The sequence below is a fragment of the Echinops telfairi genome, unplaced genomic scaffold, assembly GCF_000313985.2.
Source record: "Echinops telfairi isolate 266 unplaced genomic scaffold, ASM31398v2 ScPeMD7_7468;HRSCAF=8506_0, whole genome shotgun sequence".
In the NCBI taxonomy this organism is placed as follows: Eukaryota; Metazoa; Chordata; class Mammalia; order Afrosoricida; family Tenrecidae; genus Echinops; species Echinops telfairi.
This window is the reverse complement of record NW_022111369.1, coordinates 96,592,842-96,607,306: the sequence shown is the minus strand read 5'-3', so window position 1 is coordinate 96,607,306 and position 14,465 is coordinate 96,592,842. Positions and strand designations below refer to the sequence as shown.

At 40.2% G+C, this 14,465-nt stretch overlaps 1 protein-coding gene across 1 annotated transcript in view; it reads right to left on the bottom strand.

The window, feature by feature from the left end:
• Positions 1-14,465, bottom strand: part of DHX15 (DEAH-box helicase 15) — a 49,279-nt gene that overhangs the window by 34,195 nt on the left and 619 nt on the right. Inside the window, exons 2-3 of the mRNA XM_004706306.4 lie at positions 9,578-10,013; positions 480-673 (exon numbers count right to left, since the gene is read on the bottom strand). Of these exons, the coding sequence (XP_004706363.1) occupies positions 480-673; positions 9,578-10,013 (630 nt within the window). The remainder of the gene's footprint in view (positions 1-479; positions 674-9,577; positions 10,014-14,465) is intronic.

The window sequence follows — 14,465 nt, the reverse complement described above, 5'->3', positions numbered from 1 at the left end:
GAGAGCAAGAGCCTTCTAGAGCTATTACAAAGCAAGAGTCCTCCTTTTAGCTCAGAACACTTGCATAGTAATAGTTGCATAATTAACATTAAAAGCCCTCTCCCCAAATAAACCATACTCCAACCCACACGCTAGTCTTCTAAAAATAGCTGACTTTTACTAAATGACTAGTTCTGTTACAGTTAAATGATACATCAGAATGCTTGCACTAAAATCCCACATATTACATTATCAGTAACATTTAACTAAAATAACCTAAATGCTGACCTTTGGATTTCAATTTCTACTTAAAAGGTGCACGAACACATACATATATATTCCAACCAATAAAAAAAATCCATATTCTAAAAGGTATATGGCAAAATGGAGGTCTACTTAGGTTATTATGAATTCAGAGGGCTGGAGGTTCTACTAGCTACTCCCTTGTCTAGTGGCAAAAGACCTAAAGAAAAATACCACTTTATAAAGACAGTACTTACTTCAGAATGGTTTTTGCACTACTGCAGTCTTCAAATCGAATCGAGTAACCAACTTCCTGGCCCAACATCACATCCATTTCATCGGCAACTCTCTGAGCCACACTCATGGCAGCCACTCTCCTGGGCTGGGTGCAGGCGACTCCTCTCTTGGGTCCTGGTAATGATCGCATGTACTCCACACACCACTGTGGAATCTATCAAATAATTTCACATTTAAATTAATTCTGCTCCGCCTGCACAGCAAGTATATTTAACATGAAATGTGTTATCTCATTGCAATAACTTAAAACAAAATTCAATTAGGCACATGACAAATAGAATTATTTATGGCTCTAACTTATTGCAGGAGTTCTCTAAGGCAAGGAAGAAAATTTCGTCTCTAACACTACTCCTGGTTGGGCTGTCGTCCCCGAAGCTTTGATGGCGCTCCTTGCATGATAGATTCTGGTTTATAACAACCATCAGCCTCCAAATTCTTGTACAATTCCTATTATCCAAATGCAGGTTAACAGTAGAAACCATATTTTCTTGCAGCTATAAATGGCTTTCTCAAATCAATTCAATTTGGTTTGTACGCCAGCCTTTTGTCCTCCTTTCTCCTCCTACATTCTAGGGGAAAATGGATCGTAACAGTAGAGTACCTAATACTTTACATGTCAGTAACACAAACTCACAGCCAAAGTCACTTCCTAGAACTATCCCACTGGATTTCTGTGACTGTCAATCTTTACAGGAGTAGAAAGCCTATTTTCACTCATGGAGCAGCTGGTGTTTGTAAATGGTCACCTTGTGCTTAGCAGCCCAATATTTAACAGCTGCACTATCAATCCTAAATTCTAAGGCCTAGAAAAACAGCAGCAGTAACACCACTTCCCTGAAGAAAGGGCATCCTAGTACAAAATTTAAAAATAGCAAGGACAAAAAGGAACCCCCAAACACCAGGTTCAGGCCAACTGTACTGGCGAACAATGCATATCCTCCCTGTTCCAGTGCCAACAGATCTCTAAGTCAGGGCTCTCCCTCCAGTCTCGAAACTAGAAAAGATCCACGAGGAAAGAGAAATGTAAGGGTCCACACACCAACAGCAGGAATCCATCCACTGATACTGTCCAACCAGCCGTCTGCCAGAGCCTATCCAATTAGAACCCCACCCCACATGACCTTGGCTTTCAAAATGGCAGCTAATTGTAGATTTGAAAACCCAGGTTTTAGTTGATTTTTCCTACATACCAACAGTGTAGGAAACACTGTTCCTACATGCTAACAGTGATATATATAATTTCGGTAACCCTACAAAGCCAAAGTATACTTTAAAACACCATGTAAATGAGATTGAAGGAAAAAAAATTCACTCGCCTATTAAAGATATTTCAAATTCAGAGTTCTCAAGAAAAAATATTCACTGATTTTTCTTATTCACTTCAGTGAAATGAAAAGCTTAAACTTATTTAAAAAACAAGACACAAGCCATTTAGTTAATGCAACAGCTCTTACACTTTTGATCTCAGGAACTCTTATTTTCAAAACACTAAATGTGCTAAATGAAACTATTTCACATATCAGAAATAAATACAAAAAAACACGAAAATACTATTTCTTAGTAAACCAATTCCATGAAAACAAGTATTTCCCATAAAACAACATTCTGCAGAGTGTACTGGTAAGTGGATTATTACAGATGCAGTGAGGCTAAAATTTAGAATCTTATTTGATCTCCCTGATAACCCATTGCAAACTTGCTCGTTTTCAATACTGTTTCCTTCTCAATGGAGGGTTTTCTACTTTATGTTATATAGTTTTTTTGCGGTTTTGTGTGCTTTCCTGTAGATGAACTCTAGGTTCTAGGTTTTAAAACTGATTGTGGTCATGACTGTACAACTCTTAATATGACTGCACTACTAAACTGTAGTTTGTTAATTACATGCAAAAAACATTTTAAAAAAAGTTGAGTGGACCCTGCTTGTGTCCACTGGCTACAAACATGACATAATTCTCAAGATTGCAGAGGTATTCATTTATTTGATGAATTAAAAAATCAATACCAGAAATATTAATGGTTAATTGAAAAAGAGAATGTAACATTTTCCACATAGACAAATAGCCACACAAGTACACAGTCTCACGCTGTCAGCTGTCTAATATTTGGCTTAATGGAAGACAGCTGTATCCTACCTGCTTTTATACAGTAGTCACAAAGAAACCACATAACGGAGGGAAAAACTAACTGCCACTGATTGTTTCCAGCTCCTAAGGACGTTCTAGCACAGAAAAGAACTGCCCCATCTTTCTTTTCCCGAGTGGCTGCTGGTTCCAAACTGCAGCTCTTATTATGGTCAGCAGTCCAATAAGTAGTTTACGTCACCTGTGCTCAAATACATGTAAGCAGAGGAAACCGAAAAGGCTCACACTGCACTAACGCAACGAAACACACAATATTAAAGGACAAAGACAAGGCTTCACACACAGGGGAAAATGGCAGAAGTCAATTCTGATCATTAATTACACTGAATCTAAATGGACTAAATACTCCAGTCAAAAGGCCGAGTATGCAGCCTGTGCGATTAAGAGGTGTTGAAGGGATGAGTTATCAGGCATCATAAGAACAAAAAAATCTTATCATTGTGAATTAGGGTAAGTGCAGAGTGAAGACCCACAGCCCAACTGTAGGCAATTGGACATACCCTTACGGAAGGGTCACCAGGAGGAGACAAGCCAGTTAGGGTGCAGTGTAGCAACGATGAAACACACACAACTTTCCTCTATTTCCCCCCTCCGCCCTCACTACCATGATCCCAATTCTACCTTAGAAATCTGGCTAGACCAGAGGATGTACACTGGTACAGATAGGAACTGGAAACACCGGGAATCAAGGACGGATGATCCCTTCAGGACCAGTGGTGAGAGTAGCGATACCAGGAGGATGGAGGAAGGGTCGGGTGGAAAGGGGGAACCAATTACAAGGATCTACATATAACCTCCTCCCTGGGGGATGGATGGACAACAAAAAAGTGGGTGATGGGAGACATCGGGCAGTGCAAGATGACAAAATAATAATTTGTAAATTATCAAGGATTCACGAGGGAGGGGGGAATGAGGAGGGAGGGGGGAAAATAAGGAGCTTAAGTGGAGAGCAAATGTTTTAAAGATGAGGGCAATGAATGTACAAATGTGCTTTACACAATTGATGCACTGTGATGAGTTATATGAGCCCCTAATAATATGATTTTTTTAAAAAATGCAGAGTATGGCAGAATGGATAAAATACAGGATGCAACCATATGCTGTTTGCAAGAGATACTTTAAACCAAAGGAAACAAACAGGTTGAAAGTGAAAAATCGTCCACACAAATAACCAACAGAGCCAGAAAGCCATCTTTAATATCAAAGTAGTTTAAGACACTGTCAGAAGAGATAAAGATCAACATGACACAGCAATACAAGGATCAGTTAACCAAAGATTTAAACAATCACAAATATACAAGAACCCAAAATTGAGGAACCTAAATATATAAAGCAAACAAAGAAAATTAAAGCAAAAAGCAATAGTTGAGGTTTCAATATATCACTTTCAAGATTGGAAAAAAGTTCAATGAAGAAACCCCAAGCCCTGAATATCACTGAACACCAAATAGACAGACATACACAAATCACGAGAAACTTTGAAATGAAGCGAAAAAAGCATTAACGAGAAAATTTAGAAGCTACGCACATATGGAGACAAAAAGTTCAAATGGCTCTAAGAAGTCAAAAGAGAAATCACAAATTGGTTACGCACCAACTAAAAGCACCAACAACCCCCCCGCCGGCCCCCCCCCTGCCCCCCGGAAACGTATGGAATGTTTTTCTCCAGGTTACCCAGTTTATTATGGTTCACAGTCGACTGCCTTTTCATAGTCAACTGAAACACAAGTAAACATCTTTCTGGTATTCTCTACTTTGAGCCAAAATCCATCTGACATCAGCAATGTCCCTTGTCTTCTGTGTTGAAAAAAAGGTATTTGCTGTGAATTAAGTGGTTGATTTCGCAAAATTCTATCATGTGATCTCCAGCTTCGTTTCTATCACCAAGTCCTTATTTTCCAACCACTGTTCCTTCTTTGTTTCCAACTTTTGCATTCCAACCACCAATAACTATCAATGTATCTTAAGTGCATGTTTGATGTCAAGTTTGTATTAACTGTGGTGCCTGTGTTGCTGGAAGTTATGTCACTGGTATTTCAAATGCCAACAGGCTCACCCAAAGTGAACAGGGCTCAGCAGAGCTTGTAGACTACAAACAAACAGCAAAGAATGACTCGGCTCCCCACTTTGGAGGATGAAGCCACTGAAAACCTTCTGCACAGGTTTGAAGCATTGTAAAACACTTAAGCCTAAACACAGGAAGCAGAACACTATTAGAGATATCACCAGAGGAGGGGCCGGCCCTCAATTTGAAATGTGACAGAAAAAAAGGGATGTTTTCTTGGAGGGGAGTCGACCATGGTAAAGTGATTCTAGCAAAATCTGCAAAAGCAGAGCCTTTGGGGTCTTATTTGCTGATGGGGCACGATTCAAGATAAACCACTGAAAAGATCCTTGATCCTCAAAGCAAACAACAACACCACAAGAAAAACCACTGACTAGAATATCTTATGAATATGGATATACATATCCTCAACAAAATACCAGCCAACAGAATTCAACAGTACATTAAAAAACATGACCAAACCGGACTTAGATACTGTACACCTCATCAATGGAACAAAAGGGGAAAACTAACACACAATCATCTCTTTGGATGCAGAAAAGGCATTTGCTGAAACCCAACATCTTTTCTTGATGAAACTCCTAAGGAACACTTGGCTAAGAAGGAAATTCTTAAATTACAGAATCAATATTATACTTAAAGAAGAAAGGCTGAAAACTTTCCCCTTGAAATTAAAAAGACAAGGAAGGGTATTTGCTCTCAGAACTTTGATTCAGTATTGCATAAGAAATTCTAACCAAAGCAGTAAAATAATAGAAGGCATCCAAATTGAGAAAGACTTCGTGAAACTCTATTTGTAGATGTGATCTCTTATGACGTAGGAAGCCTTAGTCCAAAAGAAAACATCGAGAGCAAACTGCAGGGTTCAAGGTCAACAAAAATCTATGGCTTTCTATAAACCAGTAATGAAAAATCTTTAAGGGAAATCAGGAAAACAATTCCATTTACAAGAGCTACTAAAAGAATAAAATACCTAGGAAATATATCCAACCAGAAATATGAAGAACTTAAGCAATGAAAACTATAAAGCACTGCTCAAAGAGATTAATAACATACACAAATGGAAAGGTGTACCATGTTCATGGATTAGGAGATTTAGTATTTTTAAGATGTCAATAATATCCAAAGTGTTCTACAGATTCAAAACAATCCCAGTGAAATTTTAATATAGAAAAAGACATCCTTCAACTTCATATGGAATGGCAAGAGGTTCTACATAACTACAACAAAGCTGGAAGAATAACAAATAACACTTCTAGATTTTAAAACACACTAGAGCTATAGTAATCAAAATAGCCTGGTACAGCAAGACACACATACGGTATAGAATTTAGATTCCAGAATAAAAATCACATATCCATGGCCAGCAAATTTTTGACAAGGGCAAGTCTATTTGGGGAATGGAGAATCCCAATCCCTTTAATAGTAAGAAAACTGGCATATTTTATAGGCAGAAAAATAAAGCCAGAACCCATGCATCACAACCTACAAATTCAAAATGGATTAATGACCTAAGTGTGTAAATTAAAGCCATCAAATTCTTAGAACAAGCAGTGGCAATCTTATCAGCCCTAGCTTTCAAAATGGATTATTTAATAACAAGAACAAAAACACCAACAGCAAGACTTCACCAAAAAACTGAAAAGACAAGCTAACAACCAGGAAACTATCTTATCTTCAGATTACCATATATCCAAACAGGAAGCTATTAACCAACATATACATATATAAAACTTCTACAATTTAACAAAAAGATAAATTAATTCAATCACAAAATGAGCAAAAGACTTGAGACATTCATGACACCAAACACGTTAAGATGCTCAGTGTCATTAGCCATTAAAGGTACTGAAAGCCACCATGAGGTGGTTTGCATTCCACTACGGTGATTAAGGTTTCAAAGTAAAACAAGGTTGGTAATGATGTCCCCACAAAACACTAAAAATTCTATCCCTAGGTATATATTCCAGACTATAAAGCCGAATCAAAGAGATGGTCATACCATAGTTCATTCAGAATACCTGCCCCTCTCCAAAATGTAGACATAAGCTAAAGCCCATCAAGAGATGAACAAAATGTGCTATGTACACTGAAATACAACTTCACTCAATAACAAGGGTTACGGTGTGCCTGGCCCAAGCTATGATTGATTATTTTCAATCGCCTCATATACAAGTGAATCATGGTGCTGATGAAGAATATTGAAAGTACCATGGACTTCCAACATAACAAACCTGTCTTGAAATAAGCACAGTTGGTGTTCTAGAGAGGATGGTGGTGAGGCCTTGTCTCATGTACTTTGGACATGTTAAAGAGAGACCAGTCCCTGGAGATGGACATCATACCTGGTAAAGTAGAAAGGCAGCATGACATGAAATCTCAACACAATGACTGTAATAATGGGCTCATGGTGGTAAAAATTGTGAGGATGGTGCAGAAGGTAGTGTGCTGGTCTGTTGTGCACAGGGTCACCAGGGTGAGAACCAATTCGATGACATGATGGCACGTAACAGGCAACACACTGAATACTACCCAACTAGTAAAAGAAATGAAATGTTGACACAAACTACATTATAGATGGAGCTTAAAAAACTATGCTGGAAGAAATACCGGGTAAACTCAAGTATAAGCTTCCCCAAGGCAGCCGAGGCACCTACTTGTACCACAAAACTGCATTAAAAATGTGCTGAAAAACTCAGATTTATATGAGTATATATGGTAAGTCACTCAGTAAAGGACAAATTATTTTATCTCATTTAAAATGACAGGAAAATGAAAATTACAGGGAACTGGTGAATGGAGCAAACCCACTAAACCTTCTGAGGGAAAAAGATAGACTATTCCCATAAAGGTTTACGGTCTCAGAAACCTAAGAGTCACTGTGAGTCACACTTTGCAGTTAATGGCCACGTAGGTAACCCACTATGCCACAGTGGATTATACATTGAGCTGCTAACCACAAGGTCAGCAGTTTAAAGCCACCAGCTGTTCCTGGGAGAAAAGTAAGGCGTTCTCCTCCCACAGGGCAGTTCTACCAGGTCCTACAGGGTCCCTATGGGTTAGAATTACTTGATAACTCAGTAACAGTGGGTTTGTTTCTACTGTTTTTCACCAAGAGAGAGAAGGTGAAAAGGAAGGTTTATAGTGATGGAAAATTAAAATCACATTAAGAATAGGGTGGAAAAAAAAAAAGAATAGGGTGGGCGCAGCCTATTGTAATTCTTGTAAATGAAGTTAATACCTGTCACAGCAGAAATGGCAAAAGCTGCATGACACACTTACTAATAACTAATAGTTGCTCTTGCAATTTGGTTCCTAGGGTTAAAGGTTTAGTGTCATGTCTTCGTGGGACATGCCAGTTAATTAGCCAAATGACATGCCAAAGTCTTAATTTGCTACATAGTGCCTGGGGTCTTAAAAGTTTGGTTTCCATTTACTTGGAGTGAGACAAAGTCCGGAGTAGGAGGTGGATACAATACAATACACTGAATGTGTGGCTAGTAGCCTCTATGAACTGCCTCTTTTGCCATGAGATCAGAAAAACAGGATGGTGCCGGCTACCATTACCGAACATTTTCATCAGCGTACAGGGAAGAAAAAAAAGGGGGGCGGGGGCCACCACGGGCAGGAACGCCAAACAGATTTTCAAATTCTCATAGACTCTAGATGTTTTGGAGCCATAGAGACTAAGGTAAACCTATGAAGGTAATTTTTAAAACTTTTAACCAACAATATCACCTCAAACTATCTTAAAACTGCTGCCTAATAATTTTGCTTAACTAGAGGAAAAGGTCTTGTTGGAGCATTATGTTCTTTTCAGAACAATCTATATTAGTTCAAACTGGCAATGGCAACTCAAAAGATAAGACATACACCTCAGGAGACAGTGAGTTCAACTTAGTAAGGCACAACTCAAAAAATGTTAAGACATGATTTTTAATGAAGGTTTCTCATTTGTTTGCCATAGTAACCCTTTCAAAACCTCTCCATGAAATACTTTAATTGATGTAAGTAACTTAAAAAATGGATAAATAGTAGAGAAGTAACTTTAGTATATAAAAACATATCACAGGTACATAAACAGGGAAATGCAAGAAAAGTCACAACATAATTATCTCTGCCTCATAAAGAATCATTAAAGTAACTTTCCTAATAGTCAGGGGTTTACTTTTGTAATAGTAAAACCTTTAACAGTTCATCCTCAAGATACGCAGCACTACTCACTTGTAAGAAGAAAATGCAAAGTTAAAATTACAGTAAGGGATCAGTTTTCCCCGACAATATCTGTGAAAAATCCAAACGTTCCCAGGTCTGCTTTCCTGGACCTTGTTCTCCTACAGGCTCATGGCAGGGTGAGCTGATCTGCTGCCTCTGGAAAGCTATTTGACTGCGTGTACCACAAAGGTCAACCTTCGCTAGTCTAGCCTACAGGTACAATACTTGCAGAGCAAAAGCAATCATCACAAAGACCCTAGCTCTAAACCAACAGGGACATTATTATTTTTAAAAATAGACAATATCCCTGAAGAAATAACAAAAACCATTCCAATAATTCAGATCTCTCAGCTGACACACAAACCTGGTACCCCCAAATCTACCAGTCCCCAGTCAAGGTGGTTGACAGAGCATCACTCTGCCACATCAGGATAGCACAACTGGGGAAGCAACAATGCGATCCTCCCCCAGACTCCGGAAAGATAGGCAAACTCCTTATAGGAATCCTACTTGGGCACAGACCATACAAAGTACTAGCCAACAAAGCAGCTACTCTACAGGGGCTCAAGAAGATGGCCAGGTAAACAAAAGTATTCAACAGTGTATTAAGAAATCGGTACAGTGGTACCCAACTCACCTGTGTTGTTTTACCTGACCCAGTCTCGCCGACCAGCACAAAGGATTGATGTCTAACCAGAATATCTGTAAACCTATCCTTGTATTCCCAGACAGGCAGCTGGAGTCGTTTCTTTAGGATATCATAGTATCGAGGAGTATGGGGCAGATTGGTGAATGGATTAATGCACTGTGGAAGGGAAGTGTGTCCCGCATGGCCGGTGTGTGCGGAATGAGCAGAATGTGTTGAGTGGGTTGAGTGTGCAGAGTGGGTTGAATGAGCTGAATGGGAGGCTTTCAGGGGTGGCAATCCAGCACTGATAAGCATGGCATTAGTTGATGCTCTCAATTCCTTCTCTTTCTCCTTCTCCCTCTCCCGTTCTCTATCTCCTCTATCCCGTTCTCGGTCTCGATCTTTAGACCGATCTTCCCGATCCCGGTCACGGTCTCGATCCTTCCTAAAAACAAAAATGTAGAAGTCAGTTTCTAGATTTTATGAGAAATGCCCTCAAAATAACAAAGAACAACTCTGTCCAACAAGTCAATCAATAACGTGTAATCCAGAAAATCAATAAATTGCTATCAGAAACACCAAATGAGAAGGTATAATCATGGATGTCAAGCCCTGCCCAGAAACACCCTTTCTTGATTTGCTAAGGCCTCAAATTCTTTCAAGGAGTAATCTTTAACCATCCACTGAGAAGTAACAAGAACCCAGTCTTACACAAGTGAAGTTCCTCCTCTACAGGCTAAGAGGCCAAGGGCGAGGAAAAAAGGGCAGGTGCACATCTGAGACATGAATATGGCATCACATTCCTTCCCCAAATTATATTGAACAAGAAAAGTCCTAGTTTCTCTGTTATTCAAACTATGTTAAATATTATATAAGTAGTTTGGCATCTCTACAATGAATTGAAAAGTATATCTCAACTGTTTTATGATCAGAGAAAATCAATCTAAAGCACTTTTATCCTTTTGTTTTTTGTGACTGCATGTTAGCCTTAGTACACATTCTGTAAGCCTATATACTTTGGTCAACACTAAAATACAACCAAATTGAAACCACATTTCATCGAATACTACCTACTGACTTGATAGCACTAAGCTTGAGTTTTTAGAAAACCACTAAGCTTGCCATCAAGTCAACTCCAAGGTTTAGTGACAGTTGGGCATTATAGGGCTGCCTCAAGCCTTGCCCTTGGCAATGTTTGTGGGAAATGATGACCAGGTTTTTTCTACCCTGGGTATAGATGATGGGTCTGAATCATTGACCTTTCTATCAGCAGCCAGGTACCTTAACCACTGTACCACACCTACAGGGCTTCTTATAGCAAATTAGTAGTGGTTCACTTTAGGAGCCCCGCTGGTGTAGTGGTTACGCACTGGGCTGCAGTCTTTTTGGTCAGCAGTTGGAAACCACCAACAGCTCCTGGGGAAAAAACTAGGCTTTCCACTCCAGTGAAGTTACAGTTCTGAAAACCCCTGGTGGGTGGCAAGAATCAGCAAATGGTTAATTTTAAGTAGTCAATTCTGCCATCTTCCTTAGTCCTGTACAGATAGTCCCTATTTCGAAAACTTTAAAGGTTTTGTTTTATATTCTACCTTTTCTTATTGCAATATTCACCTTCTATAGAATCAGCAGATGGAATGAAACCAAGCATACCACCTGACACAAGGGAAGAAATGATAACCTAAGAAACATAAAATGAGACCTCTCAAGCCCTATGCCATTAACCAATCTCTTTCCTCTTTGATTCTCACTCTGCTTCTGGTTGAAGATGCTTATTAATTAAGGATTCATATTGCCTTCAAATGCAAACGAGGACCAGTTTATAACGGGGTCTACAGAAATGTGCCCAACTTAAAGAAAAGCACTGTCAGCCCCAAATGGTTCAAAGAGTGGACATCTTAAAGATCACGAAACACAGTGCTAGAGATAAACCAACAAACACATGGTCCAAATAAAGACAAAGGCAAAATGTCACAGGCTTTAGGATCATGAAGTTGAAAAACAGGAATCACTTTCCCCGTACTCACTTCACAGGGGGGGAGGCAAAAGGCCTAGGTTTAATGAATCCTTCTAATACTTTTAATACAGTACAGGCCCTTATCAGACCCAATCATTCTAGAATTATAAAATAACTGCATGACCATGGGAAGTTTGTTTTAGTGCCTCAGCTCCCTCATGTATAAAACGTGATAAACATTACCTGTTATGTTAAGGATTAAGTGAGTTAATATACACAGTACACGTAAAATGGTGCACAGCACATAGTACATGCCCAATAAATGTTAGCTATCATTAAAGACTTAAAATTTCAGTGTCATGTTAAGAATACCATTTTCAAGAACTCAAATACTGCCAATAAAGATATAAACTGATCACAAACAGACTTTACCAAGTTTAGCTCTGTATCTCGCAAGCTCCCCTTCAGAACTAGTTCTGCTAGTATACAAAGAGACTTCAAAACGTTCATGGAGAAGAGGAATTGAGAGCTAATGGGATTTCCCCACAAATAATGTAAGGGTGCTGAAGACTGAGAAACTGAGTAAACCCTCACTGGCCAAATATGCTCTGGCCTATCACAATGGGAAACAACGCAGCAAACGAAACCCCTACGGATAGTGTGACATATTTCTGGGAAAATGAAAACGTGAGCCACAAAGCAAAACCCCGGAGCTGACTGGCATCAAGTCTAGTTCCATTTGTGGGTAAGCGTGCCGGTCAGCATGGTTTCAGCACTGTTTTGCGCTTTACTCTTTACACTGCTCTGCATAGGGACTTCTTGTAGTCCAGAGGGCAAGGTACTTCAAGACTGTCGTAAAAGTATACACACAGCACTTAGAACAATGCCAAGTGCACAGTATGTACCAGTGGAGAAGGGGCTTCAAAGTTTGTGGAAATGTAATTAAAACGATAATGTTGTATGTTGAGGGCCAAATATGTGCACTACTAAATTAGCAAATGTTTTTACTCATAAAAATTAAAAAAAAAAATAAGTGAAAGAAATTTTTGTGTTCTTAAAAAAAAAGGATATGGAATTTTCTCACCAACTTTTTGAAAGTCTTTCACACTTCATATTACCCTACTGGTACATGATGCTTCATTTCTATACAATAGGAAAATCTTTTATCAGGAAGTGACTGAAAGCAAACTGGAATATATCCCTACTTTCAAAAGTGTATGCTGCCCCCAGCCTCTCAACACTGTCTTCTTTTTGGTGACAAACTTAGAGGATTCTGTGGGATGGATGATGGAAAAGGAATGCAGTCAGATTACATCAACAGAAATCTCCCCACGTCTCTATCTCATTACAAAGTCACAGTGCACCAAGAGAAAATAAACCTATAAATACTTTGTGAACATGACACTGGGGGGTGGGGGGCAGGAGAGAGGAATCTCTCATCGACTATCCTCAATGGTGGTATTAGAAGTGGGACAGTATTATTAGGCAGTGGGGCAGGGTGCACAGATAAAGCCTGTTGGTAACTATCAAGATACTTTGTTTTTTAATCTGCAGGATTCCATTTGTAAAAGCAGTCAATAAGTTACCAGGTATGAAGAACTATAAGCACGGTAGGCCTACTGCTAAAGCAAACCAGTTCCATGGAAAAAAGAATTCGTTCCCACCCTATTATACATGCCATTAAAACTGAGTGTGTTGTAATGGAAAAAGCAACAGGCAAAGAATGAAAACCAAAGATCAGGGGTCTGGATGCAACAGGCAACTGTTTAAATGGTCCAAACCACCCAAAGGCCTCCACTGGATGTCCTCTCCCTATTGCTTGAGTGAACGCATGGTCACTTCTACTACAGGGGTCCTTCATTAGAAACCTCAAAATTCTCACAAGTTTAGCTGGTGAAAAAAACTAATGTCTGTTAGTGGAAACTAAGATTTTTTGAGATTAATGTGCCATATGAACATTTTAAATAGTACGTGTAATGGCATTTAAAAAAGTACATTACACTGCCACTGCCACTACACAGGTAATATAAAACAAAGCAAATTCAGATCCAACTTCTGGTCAACTAAACTCACAAAAGGTAAATAGACCGTTGAACACTTTTCGTGTACACACACGTTCGCGGTGCAAGGATACAATTATTCAGAGCACGTGAACAGTCAGGCTTTTTTTGTGTTTGGACCTGGATTAGCCAAATAGATCTCTGTACTTTAGGGAATTTTTAAAGGGGAGGGGCGAGGAGAGCGATGTGGAAGCAATTCCCCAGGCACCTTTAAGGAACGGCTAAGGAACAGGCAAGCCATCTGCAACACAGCTCGAGTTTGTGCAAGATTTCAACTCTCGGGCAACCTCCCCAACGGAACTTATTTTGTCAGAAATATTCAACTGCAAGTTTTGAAAAGGTCTATTTCAAAAGCTCTTTATGAAGCGCTGGGGGGGTGGGGGCAAGAAAAATAAATCACTGGGGGTGGGGGACGGGATGTCTTCCACCCCCATGCCTGGGATGGATCTCCAATGCCAGCGCTCGGTCACTCCGGTAGGAAATGAAGGAGATGGCGGGAGTGGGGGCAGAGAGCGGAAGTTTGCGAAGGATCTTTGAAGTGTTTGAATGGACCCAGGTACGCGCGCTCCCGCCAAACTCCTTAGGCGCATTCTTCGCCGGCCCATCAGGTACACCCCACGTTTTCATCCCCCTCTCGACAGGCCCCCCCGCACCCCTCCTTGGCAAGTCTCGCCACCAACTCCAGCCACCACCATCCGAGCCGACACAACCGTCCACGCGCTTCCCCACGCCCGGCCTCGCCCTCCCGAGATCCATCCACTCCCCGAGGTCCGCCCTCAGGCCCCGCGCCCGAAGAAGTGCCCAGTGCCCTTGGAAGCGACTATTCTCGCCGCGGCCTCCTCCCGCTCCCCGCCATCCCCACCCCCTCCCCCCGCCCGCCCGG